Here is a 16,797-nt window from a genome sequence, read left to right as displayed (position 1 = left end):
GACGACCTAGTCCCAACTATGACCTACATTTTTTTGTCACAACTTACATACCAAGCAACTGTCTATTGGAGGTTGCTCCTCATCTTCTTCTTGAGTCCTAACAGTATGGGCATCAGCCCTGAGTTCTTGCAATGAGGATATACATGATAAGGCTTGTCTTCAAGTCCGAGGATTAGTGAGGAATGCAGTATTTCTCATGGCTGTGCAGCCCCAGCTGTGACCTACATATTTTGCCACATCCAGAGCAAGCATAACCATTGTCCGCAGGTGGTCAATTTAGATTCTCTTTTCGCCAAGGAGTATATACTTAATAAGCATGTTAATAGATGACAAAAATTTGATGATATTTTGGATTAATACTGGAATTGTTTTGAAAGTACAATTTTATAGAACACTTGCCTCACCAGCACAAACTTGAGCCAATCAAAATTAAAATGCTGTTGAGAAGCAGTTCGTCTACCACTTCCTCACCCCCAACTTCCAGAAGAAACGAAACCAGTGCCACCAAATACTAAAAAGACACATTTTTGGCAAAAAAATATTGAGAAAGAAAATTACTTAAAAAACTCAGAAAACAAAAAACATTTTAAAAATATTGCAAAATTTATTTAGAATCAACATTATTTACAGATTCAGCAAATTCTATAAGGAAAAAAATTTATAAATCAACGATGATATAATGAACAAATGAAAAACCTTATTTTGATACAAAAGAACCAAAACAAAATTAATTCATTGAACTTTTTTTAACCTAATTGAAAAAAAAAAGGAATGACATATTTCTCAGCAATTTTTTTCTTAAGTCAAACTGAACTGCATTATTAAAATTTCTTTAAACTGAAATTGATGAATAGATTTTCAACCACTAAATGTTAACATCAACAAAAAAGAAAAAAAAAATATTTCAATCTTTACAGTCAACAGTAATATTTGTTTGGATGTCCAAGAGATGAATGGGAAGTTGAAAACTCAAAGTGACACTACCATGACATATTTAGTCTACCCAGTAGCAGTTGACTTGAATAATCAATAGCTTCATATTTTTACAACTTTACATTAAAATAAAATACAAAAAATATATATTAAAAATGAAGCAACAAGCTTCTTGATTATTGTGTTAACTCTTTTTTTTGTGGAATTACATTAATTCACATCTAATTAATGTATAGTATTCATAAACCTTGACTAATCTAATGTCAAAAATTGTTTTAAAAAAATAATTAATAAACTTTTAAGCATATTTTTCTTTTGTTATGGTATATCTTTTTTTCATATTATGCGAATTATAAACCCTGACTATTAACCCTGAATGACTCAATGATAAAGTAAAAAAGGATTTGATTTTAAATTGTTACACATAGTCACATAAGACAAGTGTACTTGTTTCTGATGGGACATGATGGCTGAGTGGCAAAGCACTTCAAAACAGATGGGTATTGAGTTTGAATTTCAGGGTTTTCAGGGCACCCTTAAGTCCAACCAACTCTAACAGGTACCTAACATTAGTCGGGAAAAAATAAAGCCAGTTGGTTGTTGTGCTGGCCACATGACACCCTCCTTAACTGTGGGCCACAGAAACAAATGACCTTTCTATCATCTGCCCTATAGATCTTGAAATGAAAACTTTACTTTTTGCATTTACTTGTTTCTGAGGCCAGAAGTTAATGTATGAAGAGGTAACAATACTAATGACCACTTCCATTTATTATGACCTAACTAAAAAAAACAAACGCAAAAAATACACTACATTTTTTACAAGATTTCCTACTTCCAAAAGAAAATGTCACTAACATATGTACATGCTGTATGATAAGGCTGGTGAAATCAGGTTTTTGAAATGTTGGCTTATGTTGGTCTTGAAATATTATAAACATTCAAAAAATAAATCATTGAATTGATGGAATTTTTTGAACAAAACTCTGATAAAACAAAATATGTTATTTGTTTATATATAGAATATATACAAGTTATAACAAAAAAAAATATAACAAATAATTTTTCTACATATATATACAAAATATCTGGAATACAAAAAACACATTGTTGGTTGGAATGTTTCATGAGATTCTATACAATGCACCACCTGATAGGGCAGAATCTCAATTAATTATTTGCTTCATTTAAACATTTCATTGTTTTGATCTTTCTAACTATTTTAATTAAATTTGAAATTAAAATAGACTCTAAATTTTCCCTACCTCATATTTAGTGGACAATGGGTACCTTCATGTTGTATTTTTTAAATAACTATATTGTTTTAATCAAGTCAACAAGGTTTATAGGCCAAAAATTCTGAATAATTAAGTTGAAAACACTGATCTAAATATTTACTTTCTTGTCAAATTCAACGTTCACTTTTAATAGAATCTTGCAAGTAGTAGTCCTTTTGAGCTCATAATAGTACCAATACTAAGTTGTTCTTTTTTAAACAGCGACTGGATTTTATGCCACCATAGTCTAGCTTGATTGAAGACATGAAATTTTATTGAAAGTAGAAAAGATATTTTCTTAATTCTTCTACATTATCAATCACATATAAGGTTTCGGTCTATCTTCATCTTTTTTCTCTTTCCCTGCAAGCAATAAGCATACGCCAGCAAAGAGGCAAAGCCACCCAGACACACAGCATAGACCATAAGACCAGGAGAGAAGATTCATGTCTGGTCGAGGAATCCACAGCCTGTCTTCCTTGTAGACACCAAACACAACAAGGGCAATAAAGATGACCACAACTAAAAGAAAGAAAAAAAAGACATTTTAACAAAAATAAAGCTAATGTCTGTTAGGCGCGTACCTCTTTTCATTATAAACCATTGCATAACAGTTGAAAACGATGACTACCTGACATGTAGTATGCTATTCAGATTGTCAGCTCGATGGTGCCAGGTTCTGCCCACTACCATTTTCTGATGCCCTGTAGGAGCCTAGGCCTGAGATAGGAGGTAATAATCTTCATTTCTGAAGGAACTTATGAAACTTTGTTTGTTTTACATGTTTCGGATGTTCCTTCAGAGTTGAAGATAGTTTACTTCCTAGTTCAAACCTCTCGCAGGACGACGGGGATGCGAGCGGGCAGGGGTTGAAGCCGGGACCATCGATAAATCCAAACGATAGTCCAGCTTACAAGTCACATCTGTAAAACATTTGATATGTTTCAGATGTTCCTTCAGAGTTGAAAATAATCTTCATCCAAGCCCAAACCTCCCACAGGATGATGGGGAATGGAAGCAGGCAGGGTTTGAGCCTGAGACCATCAAGACAACTGAATAACAGTGCCAACTATAATTTGAGATGCATATTTGGATAAGTCCATTAGAAGAGGTATTTAGGAATGGGATAAAGGATCGTAAAGGTAGTGGATGTAAAAGCAATCTATTCCATTGCTTATAAAATGATAGTTATTGAAAAAAATATAATCATTAGCAATATACATACATTATTAGTTTTGAGGTACTATAGGTAACTAGCTACATTAATCAACCATTTAAGATTTATAATGAGTTAAATAATGATTGTGTGCTGTGGAACAAAGGATGAGGAGTGCAGAAATGTTTAAATATTTATCCTAAAGAAAAAAAACAAACATTTTATTGAGTTGACACTAAAATAATGGGTTTAAATACATACTATGGATTTTTTTTTGGTAAGAAACTGTTGTTTTTGTTTTTTTCAAGGTCATTATATTATTTCTGTTTCATAACCATGATGTCACAGATCTTTGTGGAGACAGGATCTATGTGGACTATGTCTAAGTAAGTCCATGGAATCAACAGATGTAATAATAAGTGGATGTTTCAACTTACCAGTAAACAACATGGCTGCACCAGTTCCTGTAAGCAGTGCATATTGTAAATGTTTAGGGAAGAGTTTGAATGTGTTTAATGTCAAGGCCACGGTCACAAGGAAGATAAACAAAAGAGATGCTGAAACCATAACCTGAACAGACACAAACCAAGCTGCGAAGAAAAACAAAAAATAGCAATAAATAATAATAATAATTAATAATTAGATATATATATAATGATTATCAAAAATAATAGGTCTATTCATAGATCTAGAGGGTTATATTAATATTTTATCTTATCTTATCTTATATAATACAGACGTTACTTCAAAAAAGAAGATGATTACGTCCTACGTGTCATGCATTTAGTCATGCATATTAACCAATGACTTAAATTCTGCCAAGTCACTGGTTTTCCTGGCTAGCTCAGGCAACCCATTCCATGCTCTAATAGCACTAGGGAAGAAGGAGTATTTGTACAAATTTGTCCTAGCATATGGGACGAGGAATGTGCCTTTATCTTTGTGTCTTTCAGAGTATTTTATTAAATTTTGTTTTTGTATTTGAAAATTATGGTTCAGTGTTTTATGTATGATTGCTACTTTACTTTTGAGCCTTCTGTCCTGAGGGTTTCTAAATTTAATGATTTTACTAAAGGTGTTACTCTAGTCAAATGTGAATATTCGTTTGTTATGAATCTCACTGCTCTATTTTGTGTCTGTTCCAGTTTCTTAATGTTTCCATGATAGTTTTTCATTTATTATAACACCTAGGTATTTTGCGTTTTTAGTCTGTGTTACTGGTTTGCCATGAATAAGATAAGTTGAATTAATTTGTTTTAGTTTTTTGTTACTCTTAACAACTGACATTTTTCTGGGTGGAAAGACATGCTCCAATTTGATTCCCATTTCTGTAATTCATCTAATTCTCTTTGTAAAATATCTGTGTCTTGTGTTGTTTTTAAAAAGGCTCTACAACTTTGTACAACTAAGCGACAGTCAACTTTAATCTTCTATTCTTTATTTATAAATCACTTTATTTTTTTAATTATTTAACTATGAGTAGAGCCCTAAATTGGCTAAATCATAATAAATCATTAAATGGCCTAACCTAAAGCTAGTAAAACCTGTCAAAAAAAAAAAAAAAGGCTTGAAACAGTAAATCTAGACTAGTTTAAGTTAACAGTAAATTTTCAAGTAATAGACTCTAGCTGTAGATCTAATAGAATTATAGATCTAGATTAAATGATCAAAGTTATATGTCATAAGCATCTTAATTAGTAACTAATAATATTTTGCTATATCTATATAGTCTTATAGATTCTAAGTATTTAAAGACTAGAACTCATCTATTTCCGGTTGCCATTATTGTATGGTTGTTGACAATCGCTTCCGCATTGTAGATCTATATCTATAGATTTGACCTACTCTCATCCCAATAATAGCTAAACTCTATATGTCCTTTCAAAAACAAAATTATCAGTAGTCCTATATTGTGTTACATCAACAACTTATATGGATTTCGTATTGTACTTACGAGGGGAGACCCACTCCCAGATCGGTCTTATCTCTGGCGAGAACACATAGAAACATCCCAGGTATCGCTTGCCGTTGTAATCCTTGTAGAAGGTGTAATCATTAAAACAAAACTCCCAAAGACCAAGCTTGACAAATGTCCCTTTGAATTCCTCAAAAGACTCAACCCAGTAAGGGCTAGCAAAGGCCACAATCATAAACAACAAGGCACCGGCAGTAAAGCCAAATCCTACGATGCCAAGCATGCCCATTTTCGACAAATTCTGTGTCTTTTCCTCATCAGAAAAATATAGGTCGCGCACCTGTCCTGGTGACTTGGCGACATTGGGCGAGTCTATTTTAAAGTCGTAAAAAGGTTCGTTTATAATTTATATCTTTTTTCTTTCATGTGTATTTAGAGATAATTAAGGGCAAGTTAATTATTAAATTAGGCATAAGGATATATGCATTACGTCGCTATCAATATAGAGTAATTCAATATTTGTCAATACGCAAGTACAAAAGTGTTTATTTGTTATATGAAATAGTTGATGAACCTTTGAGCTTGTTCTACCTGTAGTCCTAACTGAACTCTACCTGTCTCCTGCCGAAAATAGACTTGATGTGTCTCCTAAAATTATGACATTTTGATTTCCTTACAAAAACACAACAAATCTTGTTTCAAAATGGGGAACTCTGGACGGGTGACGGGCTGGACAATTGCTGGGACTATTCTTATTGGAGTGTCCATCATAGCCCTTCTGTTCGCCAGCGCCTACCCGTACTGGCAGCAGGCCGAGAAAACTAGAGACACAGGTATCCCCAGTATCGGATTATGGTCCATTTGCTTCAGAGCCGACGGCTACCCAGCGCCATCCTGGGCCAACGACATATTAGGGAACAGATACTACGGATGTAACTATGTGTTTGACAGAGATTTGAGGAAAATCGTAGATTGGATTTATCCAGGTAAACATATATGTATAGATCTAATATAGTCTAGTTAGTCTAGTTCCAATACATTAGTTGGTCTAGACTTTTCATTCTAGTCCTAGTTCTTATTTGTTCACCATTTTTAATATAATACAACATAATATTAGATATCATTATTACATATAACTTATAGATCTAAATGTGTATTACAAATCCACACTACAAAAACTTGAAAAAGCATTGTTCAAGTAAATGTGGGGTTGCGGGCAGTAGAGAGGCAGTGCTTACAGTTTTTCAGTGGACCTTAGGATGACACATAATATAACAGAAGAGTGCCCTTTGGAAATTGTTTAAAGGGCAGCTTATGCCTCGCCTTGTCTTTATTTTAACTGTCCTAGATTGTGTTACTTTTTTCACTTTTCTTTGCTGGACCAGAAAAAAAGTAAATAATACAATTTGTTAGTCATTTATGAAATTTATACACTTCTGTATTTAGTTAGTTGTTTTTTTTTTCAGTATTTAATAAATGGATAAAATGTATGGATCTAACTTAAAGGTTAAATCTTCAAGTTTAACCTATCAATTTTTAGTAAATTTGTTATATATTTCCATTATGTGTGCTCAATTTTAATTTAATTAAAAAAAAATATTTTCTTTATATATTATGGGAAAGGTGGAGCGAAATGTCACATGGGTAAGTTGTCACAAACACTATATCGGTATAATGTGATGCGCTATTAAAAATTTGAAACTACAGCTGAGATGTTTATGGAAACATTTGCAAATAGTTATAAAATGAAGTCAATACCTTTTCGCATTTTAAAATTATCATGATTCATTGTTTTTGACTGTTCGGAAAGTGGAATTTTATTTTTGTGTCATTTTGTTGTAAAACACTTATAATATTAAAATGATTGTCTAACATTACACTGTTTCATGTCTCTGTGTATTAGTTACACATTAAAATTAGGTTTTTTCTTAACGCTTGATCCAAAAAAATGTTATTTGGATTAAATGTTCTGAAAATTGTTGTGGGGCAAGTTGTCACACAGGTTGGGGTAATATGTCACAGTTGTGACAATTTGCCCCAATGAAGATTAAACATTTTGAAAACAAATTTTAATATTAATATTTGTTTATTAATAATTATTTGTTTTATTGATTCCTTTTTATGGATGATACCTAAATAGTATTAAGCGACTTTCTCCTTAAATAATGCTGTTTACAAAGGTTATGCCAGCATCAACATACAGAAAAGATGTCCTCCGAGCGCTACATTTATTTTAGGAAAGAAGTTCCCTAGTCCTATTATTTAGATAGGTTGGAAGTTCCCTAGTCCTACTATTTAGATAGGTTGGAAGTTCCCTAGTCCTACTATTTAGATAGGTTGGAAGTGGGTGCATTGCTGGAAGAAGTGAACAGATATTTTACAAATATTATATAGAAAAAAATAAACAATAAATAAACATTATTTTGAAGAAAAACCTACAGCTTTCCTTGTTAGGTCCAAAACTTTTCAGAACCTTCATATATATATCATTCTTTCACGACGACCAGTCAAGGAAACTACTACAAGAACAAAGTCTTGACTTAATATGCTTTTTCTTTTAGACTTAGCAAGATATATTTATATGGTGATTTTTTTAAGGTGTGACATTTTACCCCATGCCCTGTGTCAACTTACCCCGGTGAGGGGCAAATTGTCACAACCTCAACCCAGCCACTTTTTTTGTTGTATAACTCTGATACATGAAGAGATAAAGTTTATTTCATTTACTCTAATTGTTGTCTGAATGTTTAAGTTACAGCATGATACGTTTGGTGAGAATCAATGAATTCTAAATATGTTTAAAACATCAAAATCTGACAACTGTGACAACTAGCCCCACCTTCCCCCTACTTTTGTAGCCAATTCATGTTTCTTTAAAATAAAATCTAATATAAATGTTAGATTACCGGTATTTACAATAAAATAAAATTTTAAAAAGTTAATTCATTTTCAGTAATTCTGTTCCCTTGCAGATAATTTCTCTCTACACTGACAGCTATATCCTTAAATTTAGAACGATGCTTTATTTACAATAGATATAGATCTAGCGGCTACCAATCTAGCACTGATTGATCCCTTTATTATTTTTTTTAAACTTAGCACAGCAAAATTCCACAAAGGGAGTTAACCAAACTAAATGGAAGTCACTTATTAAATGTGAGTTTCTTACCTGGCTTTTTTTTTCAGCTTGGTTCAAAGCTGTGGTGATTTTTGTCACCCTTGGTCTCATCACTCAGCCTCTGTGTATAATTCTCAACATTCTCTACTATGCAAGGATGGTCAGTGCTTACAAGGAGCATAGACTCTTGCTGGTTTCATCAATCATCAATGCCAATGAAGGTGGGTAGACAATATAACTCTTTCAAGCCGGAGTTGCCGGCTTTAGCCGATTCGATACGAAATGTAATGTTGTTATTTTAAAAAAATTTTTTTTTGCTTAAAGTAAAACTATGTAACTATGGTTCAAACTTTGCGAGGTTTTGAGTGCACTCATGTGAAGGATGAGATTTCTAATTCTTTCATATATTTCACAAATCTTTGAAGTGTATTGAGTAGTATGCAGACATTTAAAGGGTAATTACTGTTAGTGCAGGACATGTACAATACTTTTGATATAGCCATGGGCAAAATTTGAGATACAAGCTAACATCTGATGATAAAGTAATGTGAATTGAAAAAAAAGTTTTATATAATAAAATGGAAACATTATTTTCATTTGTTACTCAATGATAATATAATATGATAAAATGAATGTTATCCAAGTCAAGTAATAATTTTCATTTATCATCATCATCATCACTCCTTTGAGTTCCTCATGGAACATAGGGCCTCGACAAAAACATGCCACTCTCCACGGTCTCTTGCTAGTTTTTTGATGGTTTCCCAGCTCTTCCCGGTCTTCTCTGCGTCTTGTTCCCTGGGGGTTCCACTCTTAGGCCTGCCTAGCTCTGTTGCTGGTATCTTTTCTAAGGGTGTGACCAATCCATCTCCACTTCCTCCCTAAGATCTGCACTTCTATATTTTTCTGTCCACTCATCTCCCACAGTTTGGTGTTTTCTACTTTTTCATTTATAAAGATGTATTATTCCTGTTTTTTCTAATATATGTGTAACTGTATTAATTTGCAATCTAGGTTAGAGTTAGCATCCTACTCTGAACAAAACTCTGTATCACCAACTGTGCAATTTGTTTAAAGTTCATGTGCTCTATTCTTACCAAATTTTAACTTTACTTGTGCAATGATAGGAATTTTTTAGAGAACAAAAATAAATATAATTCATTGATTAACATGCATGAATAGATTGACACTTGAAATGTGGTAGGACATAATAATCTTCTTTTTTGAAGTAACATCCGTACTGTATAAGATAAGTTAAGAAAATACAACTTAAGACCTAACTCTTCTTTTTTGTTTATTCCCCATAGGTCTGTTAGTAGCTATAGCAATAATAATTTTTGGAATAATGTCAGCTAAGGACGCCAAGTGGCTGCCCATGCCAGAGTCCAACCACTTGTCTTACTCTTATGCAGTTTGTGCCATAGTTCCAGTGCTGTGTTTTTTTGCTGCAATGTGTCACACTGTAGATTTCCTAAGGATCAAGTCTTACAAAGATCGTGATGCCAGGGCTCAGACATATGCTAGGGGAGAGTTTGCTAGATATTAGTAATGTTTAAAGATCTGTTTAGTGTCAGTGTGTATGTTGTGTATGTTGATGTTTGGTAATAAGATAAACCTTAGATAAAGAAACCATAGGGGTAGAATTTTATGTAAAGAAGATGTCCAAAGAATATTTGCTTATAACATTCTGATGCCTAAACTATGGTCCCAGGGACATACCCTGCCCCTAGAAACTTCAGCCCACAGTGCATAGTTAAGCTGCAGAGGATATATTCCATTGGGCTTTGCGATTAATGGCATTGATGCTGACCATGAACTGTATATGGCCTCCATGCATAAATGGGTTAAACACCACTGACTTGTGGCAGCTAATTAAAAAAAATGTCAAAATGATTTGCCAACCATCTTTCTCTTTCTCTGTCTTTTGCCTCGAATAGAACCTTTTTCAATAGCAGGCCCGTCCATTCTTTTATGTTGTCTTCCCATTGCTTTTTCTGTCTGCCTCTTCTCTTTTTTTTCCTGGTACTGTTCCCTGAAGACCTTGTTATATGGCCATAGAGTTTTAGTTTAAATTTTTTTTACAATAGTTAGCAGGTCATCATGGGGTCCAATGGCTGTAGAAAGCTTGTCTCTAATCTCTTCATTTGTGATAGCTAGGATCCTTCTGTAGCATCTTAATTCCTTTGCTAGGAACCTCTTTTCAAGCTACAGTCAGCGTCGCAAGCATATAAGAATGTGGCCATGACCAGGGAACGCATCAGTCTGATTTTGGTGTAGAGGGCTGTGCCCTTAGTGAAACCTTAGTTTACATTAACTTAAAAATAATTTTTTAAAGGTCAGCATGGGCTGTATTATGTAATATATATGTGGTGTCTTGATAGCATACTTCGTTGAAGGCCAAAGTGTGACTTTTTAAAATCTTCATATCCATCATGAACAAGCGACTTGTTCAGAGAATAATATTGAGATGTATACATTTTTGTAAATATGTATTGTACATTTTTAAGTGTTTTTCTACAGCAAATGTTACTACTCTACTGTACATACTTTACAACAGCTGTACTATATATTATAAATTAAATATACCTGAACTGACACATTTTGATTTTAAAATTTTTATACTTTGTCCATCATAAAGACAGAATGGTCTTACATTATGTGTACATTTTTCTTTTAATCTTTTCTGTTCTAATCTGTTCAATCTTATCATTTCATACTATATTGGGCTACCATACAAAACAAAAAAATCTTTTAAATTTGTTCCTATACCGGTACTTTCAGATGAATTTATTCTGTGTCCATCTGTAAAAGACTGGACATTCTAATGTCTTGTCAAAAAAAAATTTGTAAAATAAGAAAATAAAATTTCAATGTTTTTAAAAAAGTTTAATTCTGTAGGCATGATAGAAAAAGGTATTTAATAATCAATCAGAAAACAGAATTGTATTTTGTAAGCAATGTTTTGTGAAGATTTTAAAATGTAGCCATCATTTTTTAACCCTTGAAGATTTTTTGTTTTGCAAAAAGATATTTATTTTTAAAACTTCAGATAGTTCACTAAATCTATATGTAAAAATTTACATTTCTGTGTTAAAAAAGATGAATTAATGATTGATTGATTAGGGGTCTTATTATATTTTGCCCCAGACATTCCTTTTACAATTTCTATGCTCATTATTTTATCTTTTATGTAAATTCAATGAAAATTGAAATATGTATAGAGAGATATATTGTACATAAGTTTTACTACATAGTTTTACATTGGTGTACATTCCAGTGGTATTTTAGTCTATTGACATATCAGTGCCTCAGTTTGATGGTGTCATTCAGTAATTTTATCTGTTTCACTCTCACTCATAATTAAATGAGCTTTGGATGAAATTATCTTCTTGAACAAATATCTGTCACTTATAAGATAACTTTCACTGTTCAAGTAATTAACTTTTACTGTTCAAGTAAAATTGTGTTTTTTCTTTTTGTAATGATGCTCATTTAAACATTCTGGTGGAAAAAATAAAATGGATGGTTGCTTGGCTGTGTGGTATATTATATGCTTCAGGCTGTTCTCAAGATGTTCCCAAATTAAACTCTGCTTGCTTCCACCCCACACAATCTTGCAGATGTTTGGACTTTGATTTCTGAAGGAATATCTGCATATGCCTGGTCGTGCGATTTGCGCACTGGACTGTCATTCAGACTTATCAAAGGTCCTGGGCTCAAACCCTGCCTGCTTCCATCCCTCGTTGTCCTGCCGGAGGTTTGGACTATGAAGTAAATTATCTTCATCTGTGAAGGCACATCCAAAACATATAAAACATTTTACAAACAAAATAAAACAAAACAAAAACTGAATTATTTCTGATTCTTTAATGATTTATAAAACTAGACATTTGTATGGCGTCTGTACTGAAATATTTGTCCATGGTAGGACTAGTGTTATTTTCATTCTGTAGCTACTTAGGAACAAGTCTGTACTTTCATCAGTGGGCAGGATAGCAAAGCCTAAGCAGGTTTTATTGATACACAAGTTATTCTACAAAGATGTCTTAGTCCTTCTTCAGTAGTTTCTGCATCTGGTGTTTTTTTTGTTGTTTTTTTTTATCAAAGCTTTTGTGTTGACATTTATGTAGCAATAATGCCAGTTTATTTGTTATTCTCATGGTGATGCCAGTATTACTTTTTTCATTTATCTAAAAAAAATGTCTGTATTTATTTATTTAGTGGACATTAAATTTGTCTTTTTTTTTGTTTGTTTCTTTGTTTCAGACTTTTTGAATGTACTTTTAGACATGGTTAAAACATACCACATCACCAAGCAACCATCCAGAAATTTCATTACCAGTGTTTCTTGTATTTCATAGCTATTCAGATCTTAAACAGATATTTCTTTTAAATGCCAGCAGCCTGTAAAGATTTGTTTGTTGACTTTTTAGTTAGTTTCTCTGCTCTTTCAGTTGAGAAGTTTTCTGAACATTTTACTCAATGTCACATAATTTACTTGTCATTTACCATTGTACTTGTCATCTCTTTCGTATCACTAAAAGGTGGTTGTTTGTTTTTTCTAAATTATGCAACTAAATTTAAATGACTTTAGCTTTAGCTACATTATCTGTTGTCAGGAATTAAGACATTGTTACAAAAATGTGTGTGAGTTTTGTTGCAATTTTTACATTACATTCCAAACTTATTCCCATGTATATATTTTCTCATATATATATTTAAAGTGACATATCCTTTTACCTTGAAATGAGTGTTTATTTTACACTTGTACACAAGACAACTATGTACTTGATCATCTCAACCAGTTTTCTCAAATGATTTTTATTACAATACAATGAAATTTTATGCATCTTCTTGTGTACTTGTTTTCTTCATCTCAAAATATGAATTAATGTTATCAGAAAAGTACAAATCTATCTGCTCTATATTCGTATTTAGTTGTAGACTAGAAAAGGAAACAAAAAAAAACATTTTGTAGGTTTTATAATAAATCAATTTGAAAATATATTTAGATAATGCCGGTATACAATTAAAGCAGTTACTTTTGACAAAAGGAATAGAAATTTTAAAATGACTCTCATGTTCTTTTTGTCTTAATGTGGCTTTGTAAATATGCTCTAATTCAGTGGTTCCCAAACTTTTTTGTCTCGTAGACCCCTTGCCATGTTTTCTGGTTTTCGGTAGACCCCCTGCTTAACTTTCAAATTTTTGTAAATTCAACATTTTTAAAACTAATTTCTATCTGTAGAAAAAGTAAAGTAAAGTTCCCCTCTCAGACCTTGTGGTCTATAGGGCAGATGATGTAAAGGTCATCTGTTTCTGTGGTCTACGATTATCGAGGGTGTCATGTGGCCAGCACAACGACCAACAGCCTTTACTTTCCCCAACTAATGTCAGGTACCCATTAGAGCTGGGTGGCCTTAGAGGGGCCCAAAATATCCCGAAATTAAAAATCCAAGTCTTCAACAGGATTCAAACTTGGGACCCCCGGTTCAGAAGCCAAGCACTTTACCGCTCAGCCAAAACGCCTCCTAATTTCTATCTGTAGAGAGTTGAAAAGTGAAAAAGTAATTTAAAGCTACATATTAGAGATTTTAGAGATCTCTCTTTTTATTGATAAAATTCAAAACCAATTAAAATAGCTTTATGTATTGCTGGAATCTCCAAACACAATGGCCTTAAGTATCATTGTAAGAGTTTTCGCAAAAAGCAGTTTCTCGTGTATTTGTTGACGTAGAGTTGCTCAAATATTGAGACAGCGAGAAGATGTTATCATTATCGGGAGAAAGAGCGAAGGCGAGTGACTGTCGCCTAAACCAGTAAGCTTCGCGCATGAAGGGCTCATTAGTCTTGGATGGCTACCCACCTAGCAGAAGTAAAACTGAATTCAAAACTCTCCTGTCTTGCAACTCAAACATGGGAAAGGTTTTGTGGGTTAACCTGAGGAAAAATAAGGAGCCGGCGACCATAATGCAGTTTGCAGCACACACCACTACATCCTGTCAGAACCTGTGACGCTGCTGAGCCCAAACTTATATATGTCGTTTGCAAAGAATTACATATGAAGCTTTTAATTTTATAACTTATGCCACCGAAGCAACCTTGAACTGTATTGTTGCTTAAAGAAATTCTTTTAATAATATCAGATGTGGGTTTGTGTAAAACAGGTTTTAAAAGTACAACGGCTGGTAAAAATCAATGTTTTACCTATGGTGTTTTTCCGCATTTTCCCATAAATAAGTAAATTTCCCCTTTCAGACATTGTGATGGTGTTATGGTCATCTGTTTCTTTGGCCAACGGTTAACGAGCAGGGTGATGTGGGCAGAACAACGACCAACCGCCTTTACTTTTACTAACATAAGTCAGGAACCCATTAGAGATGGGTGAACTCAGAGAGCCCTGAAAATCCTGAAATTCAAAATTCACAGAGATTCGAACCCAGGACCCCAATTACGGAAGCCAAGCGCTTAACCACTACCACCACACCTTTATTTTGCTATAAGTGAACAGATATTGTAAGACTCATAAACCACCATCTTCTCTACATGATGTTGAATAGAGATTTTGTGGGTATATTCTGAACTTTATCTTTGAATGTTCAAAAGTTTTTCAAATTATATCTTTTTATCAGGGTGATATTGTCGCAGATGATCCTCAATCGTAATTAGTTTCATATCGTCATAAAAAAGGCAATCGGTAACCGCTTGGTTGACAAGGAAAGAATGTACAACTTTATATAATCAACGCTAGACAGTCTACATTTCTTTTTGTTAAACATTATTTACATGAAGACAAAATTAAGTTATTTTAATAAGTATTGAAATTATATACAACAATCTTTCGTTCGAATAGCAGGATAAATATTTAAATGATTAACTAAGTTACAAATTATATATAGTGTGAAGAATTACATTAATAGGATGCAAAAATTAAAGTCACGACCTGCTTATATGAAATCTATTATCATAGACCCCCTTGGACATCTCATGGACCCCCAATTTGTTTTTTCACTTTCGTAGACCCCTTGAAAGTCTTCGTAGACCCCTGGGGGTCTATATAGACCACTTTGGGAATCACTGCTCTAATTAAAGTCTAACAGTGCACTGAAGGGAAAGCACTCTAGGTAAACAAAGCTGAGTTAAAACCCAAAAATAAATTATTATTTAACGGACATGCCTTGTGAAGACTGTCATGATCTTATTTCACACATCAAAGCAGGACAAAAATATTGTGTGCAGGCCCAAAGGACAAAATTAAACATTTGAAAACAATGAACAATGCCAGTAAATCAGATAGTGTAAAATTACTATCGCTAATTTAGTATCGTGTATCAGAAGTACCAAGAGCACATCGTTCGTTCAACATATACCTAGAACGCCGCCCCCCCCCCCCCATCTGCCCATTGCTATGTATGAAAACAAAACCTGATCTTATAGATTTCAGACGTTACTTCTAAATGGAGGATAATTCTATCCTACGCATTGCATGCGTCAATCTAGTCATGAAAGTTAATCAATGAGTCAAAGTCGTTGGGAATGTTAATCAATGATTTAAACTCTCCAGTCTGATTCAGGCAACAAATTCCATTCTTTAATGGCTTCTGTCCGTTTGTGGTTTGATCATATTTATATGAACAGCATTGAATGTAGGAACACCGCTATTTATTAGTGTATTAGGTCAAACAAAAAAAAACTACATTAAATGTATTGCTATGCTTGGTTTTTCTTCAGGTCCAACCCTACATGAATAAACGATTTTCATTCTTCTATAAATCATCATAGTAGACCTAATCTGCTCCTTAATTACATTTTGACTTTTAAGATCCGCCTTATAAGTTCTTTAAGCTAATAAATTACACTAAGATGAAAAAAAAGAATTGAAAGGGAAATATAGAGGCGATAAAATGGAACCTCAAGAAAACAGAAAGAGGAAGATAGGTAGAGATTTTGAACCATAGCCTACATTGCCTACAAAGAACTAAATGTCAAGGATTGAAAGATCACTGTTGCCAACTAAAGATTAAAGATTTCATTCTGAAGTCCTTTAAGTGCACAAAAATTGAGTATACTTTTATAAAGTGCAAAATAGCTTAGAAACACTTTGGTATTACATCAATTAAGCTACACAGAAGACCCCCTTTATGAAAATCAGACTTAGACCAGTGCAAGATGTTAATTAAATAAGTGTGGGCCCCAACCCACTTCAAGCCTCAATATAAATGTTCTTATAAACATTGATAAATCTAAAAATAGGCCTGTACGGTTTTAAATGGAATTTCTCTTATTTTCTTAAATTTAATATGCATATTGTTTTTTCAAAATTCTATTTTTGAAATGTGTAGGCGCTCTTTAAGAGTCCGTGGGTTGTCGCTAAGTCTAGTAGTGTCGGAAATTCGGT

The 16,797-nt window shown here is 33.2% G+C and overlaps 2 protein-coding genes across 2 annotated transcripts; one reads left to right on the top strand and one right to left on the bottom strand.

The window, feature by feature from the left end:
- Positions 1 to 584: 584 nt before the first annotated feature.
- LOC106052022 (uncharacterized) lies at positions 585 to 5,642 on the bottom strand. The gene is made up of 3 exons (XM_013207266.2): positions 5,321 to 5,642; positions 3,804 to 3,956; positions 585 to 2,732 (listed from the first exon to the last, which is right to left on the bottom strand). The coding sequence occupies exons 1-3, from the start codon at positions 5,568 to 5,570 to the stop codon at positions 2,530 to 2,532; spliced, it is 606 nt and encodes a 201-aa protein (XP_013062720.1). The 5' UTR covers positions 5,571 to 5,642; the 3' UTR covers positions 585 to 2,529.
- A 255-nt stretch (positions 5,643 to 5,897) lies between these two features.
- LOC106052023 (uncharacterized) lies at positions 5,898 to 13,250 on the top strand. Its single transcript, XM_013207267.2, has 3 exons — positions 5,898 to 6,267; positions 8,468 to 8,620; positions 9,707 to 13,250. The coding sequence occupies exons 1-3, from the start codon at positions 5,985 to 5,987 to the stop codon at positions 9,943 to 9,945; spliced, it is 675 nt and encodes a 224-aa protein (XP_013062721.1). The 5' UTR covers positions 5,898 to 5,984; the 3' UTR covers positions 9,946 to 13,250.
- Positions 13,251 to 16,797: the final 3,547 nt, after the last annotated feature.

This window comes from Biomphalaria glabrata, chromosome 17 (assembly GCF_947242115.1).
Source record: "Biomphalaria glabrata chromosome 17, xgBioGlab47.1, whole genome shotgun sequence".
NCBI lineage: Eukaryota > Metazoa > Mollusca > Gastropoda > Planorbidae > Biomphalaria > Biomphalaria glabrata.
This window is presented reverse-complemented; position numbering and strand designations above follow the sequence as displayed.

Coding starts and splice junctions, on each gene's coding strand:
- LOC106052022 (XM_013207266.2), bottom strand. CDS start 5,570: ATGGGCATGCTTGGCATCGTAGGATTTGGCTTTACTGCCGGTGCCTTG. Junction 3,957..5,320: donor CTGGGAGTGGGTCTCCCCTC/GTAAGTACAATA, acceptor TTTTCTTCGCAG/CTTGGTTTGTGTCTGTTCAG. Junction 2,733..3,803: donor TGCAGCCATGTTGTTTACTG/GTAAGTTGAAAC, acceptor TCTTTCTTTTAG/TTGTGGTCATCTTTATTGCC.
- LOC106052023 (XM_013207267.2), top strand. CDS start 5,985: ATGGGGAACTCTGGACGGGTGACGGGCTGGACAATTGCTGGGACTATT. Junction 6,268..8,467: donor CGTAGATTGGATTTATCCAG/GTAAACATATAT, acceptor TTTTTTTTTCAG/CTTGGTTCAAAGCTGTGGTG. Junction 8,621..9,706: donor AATCATCAATGCCAATGAAG/GTGGGTAGACAA, acceptor TATTCCCCATAG/GTCTGTTAGTAGCTATAGCA.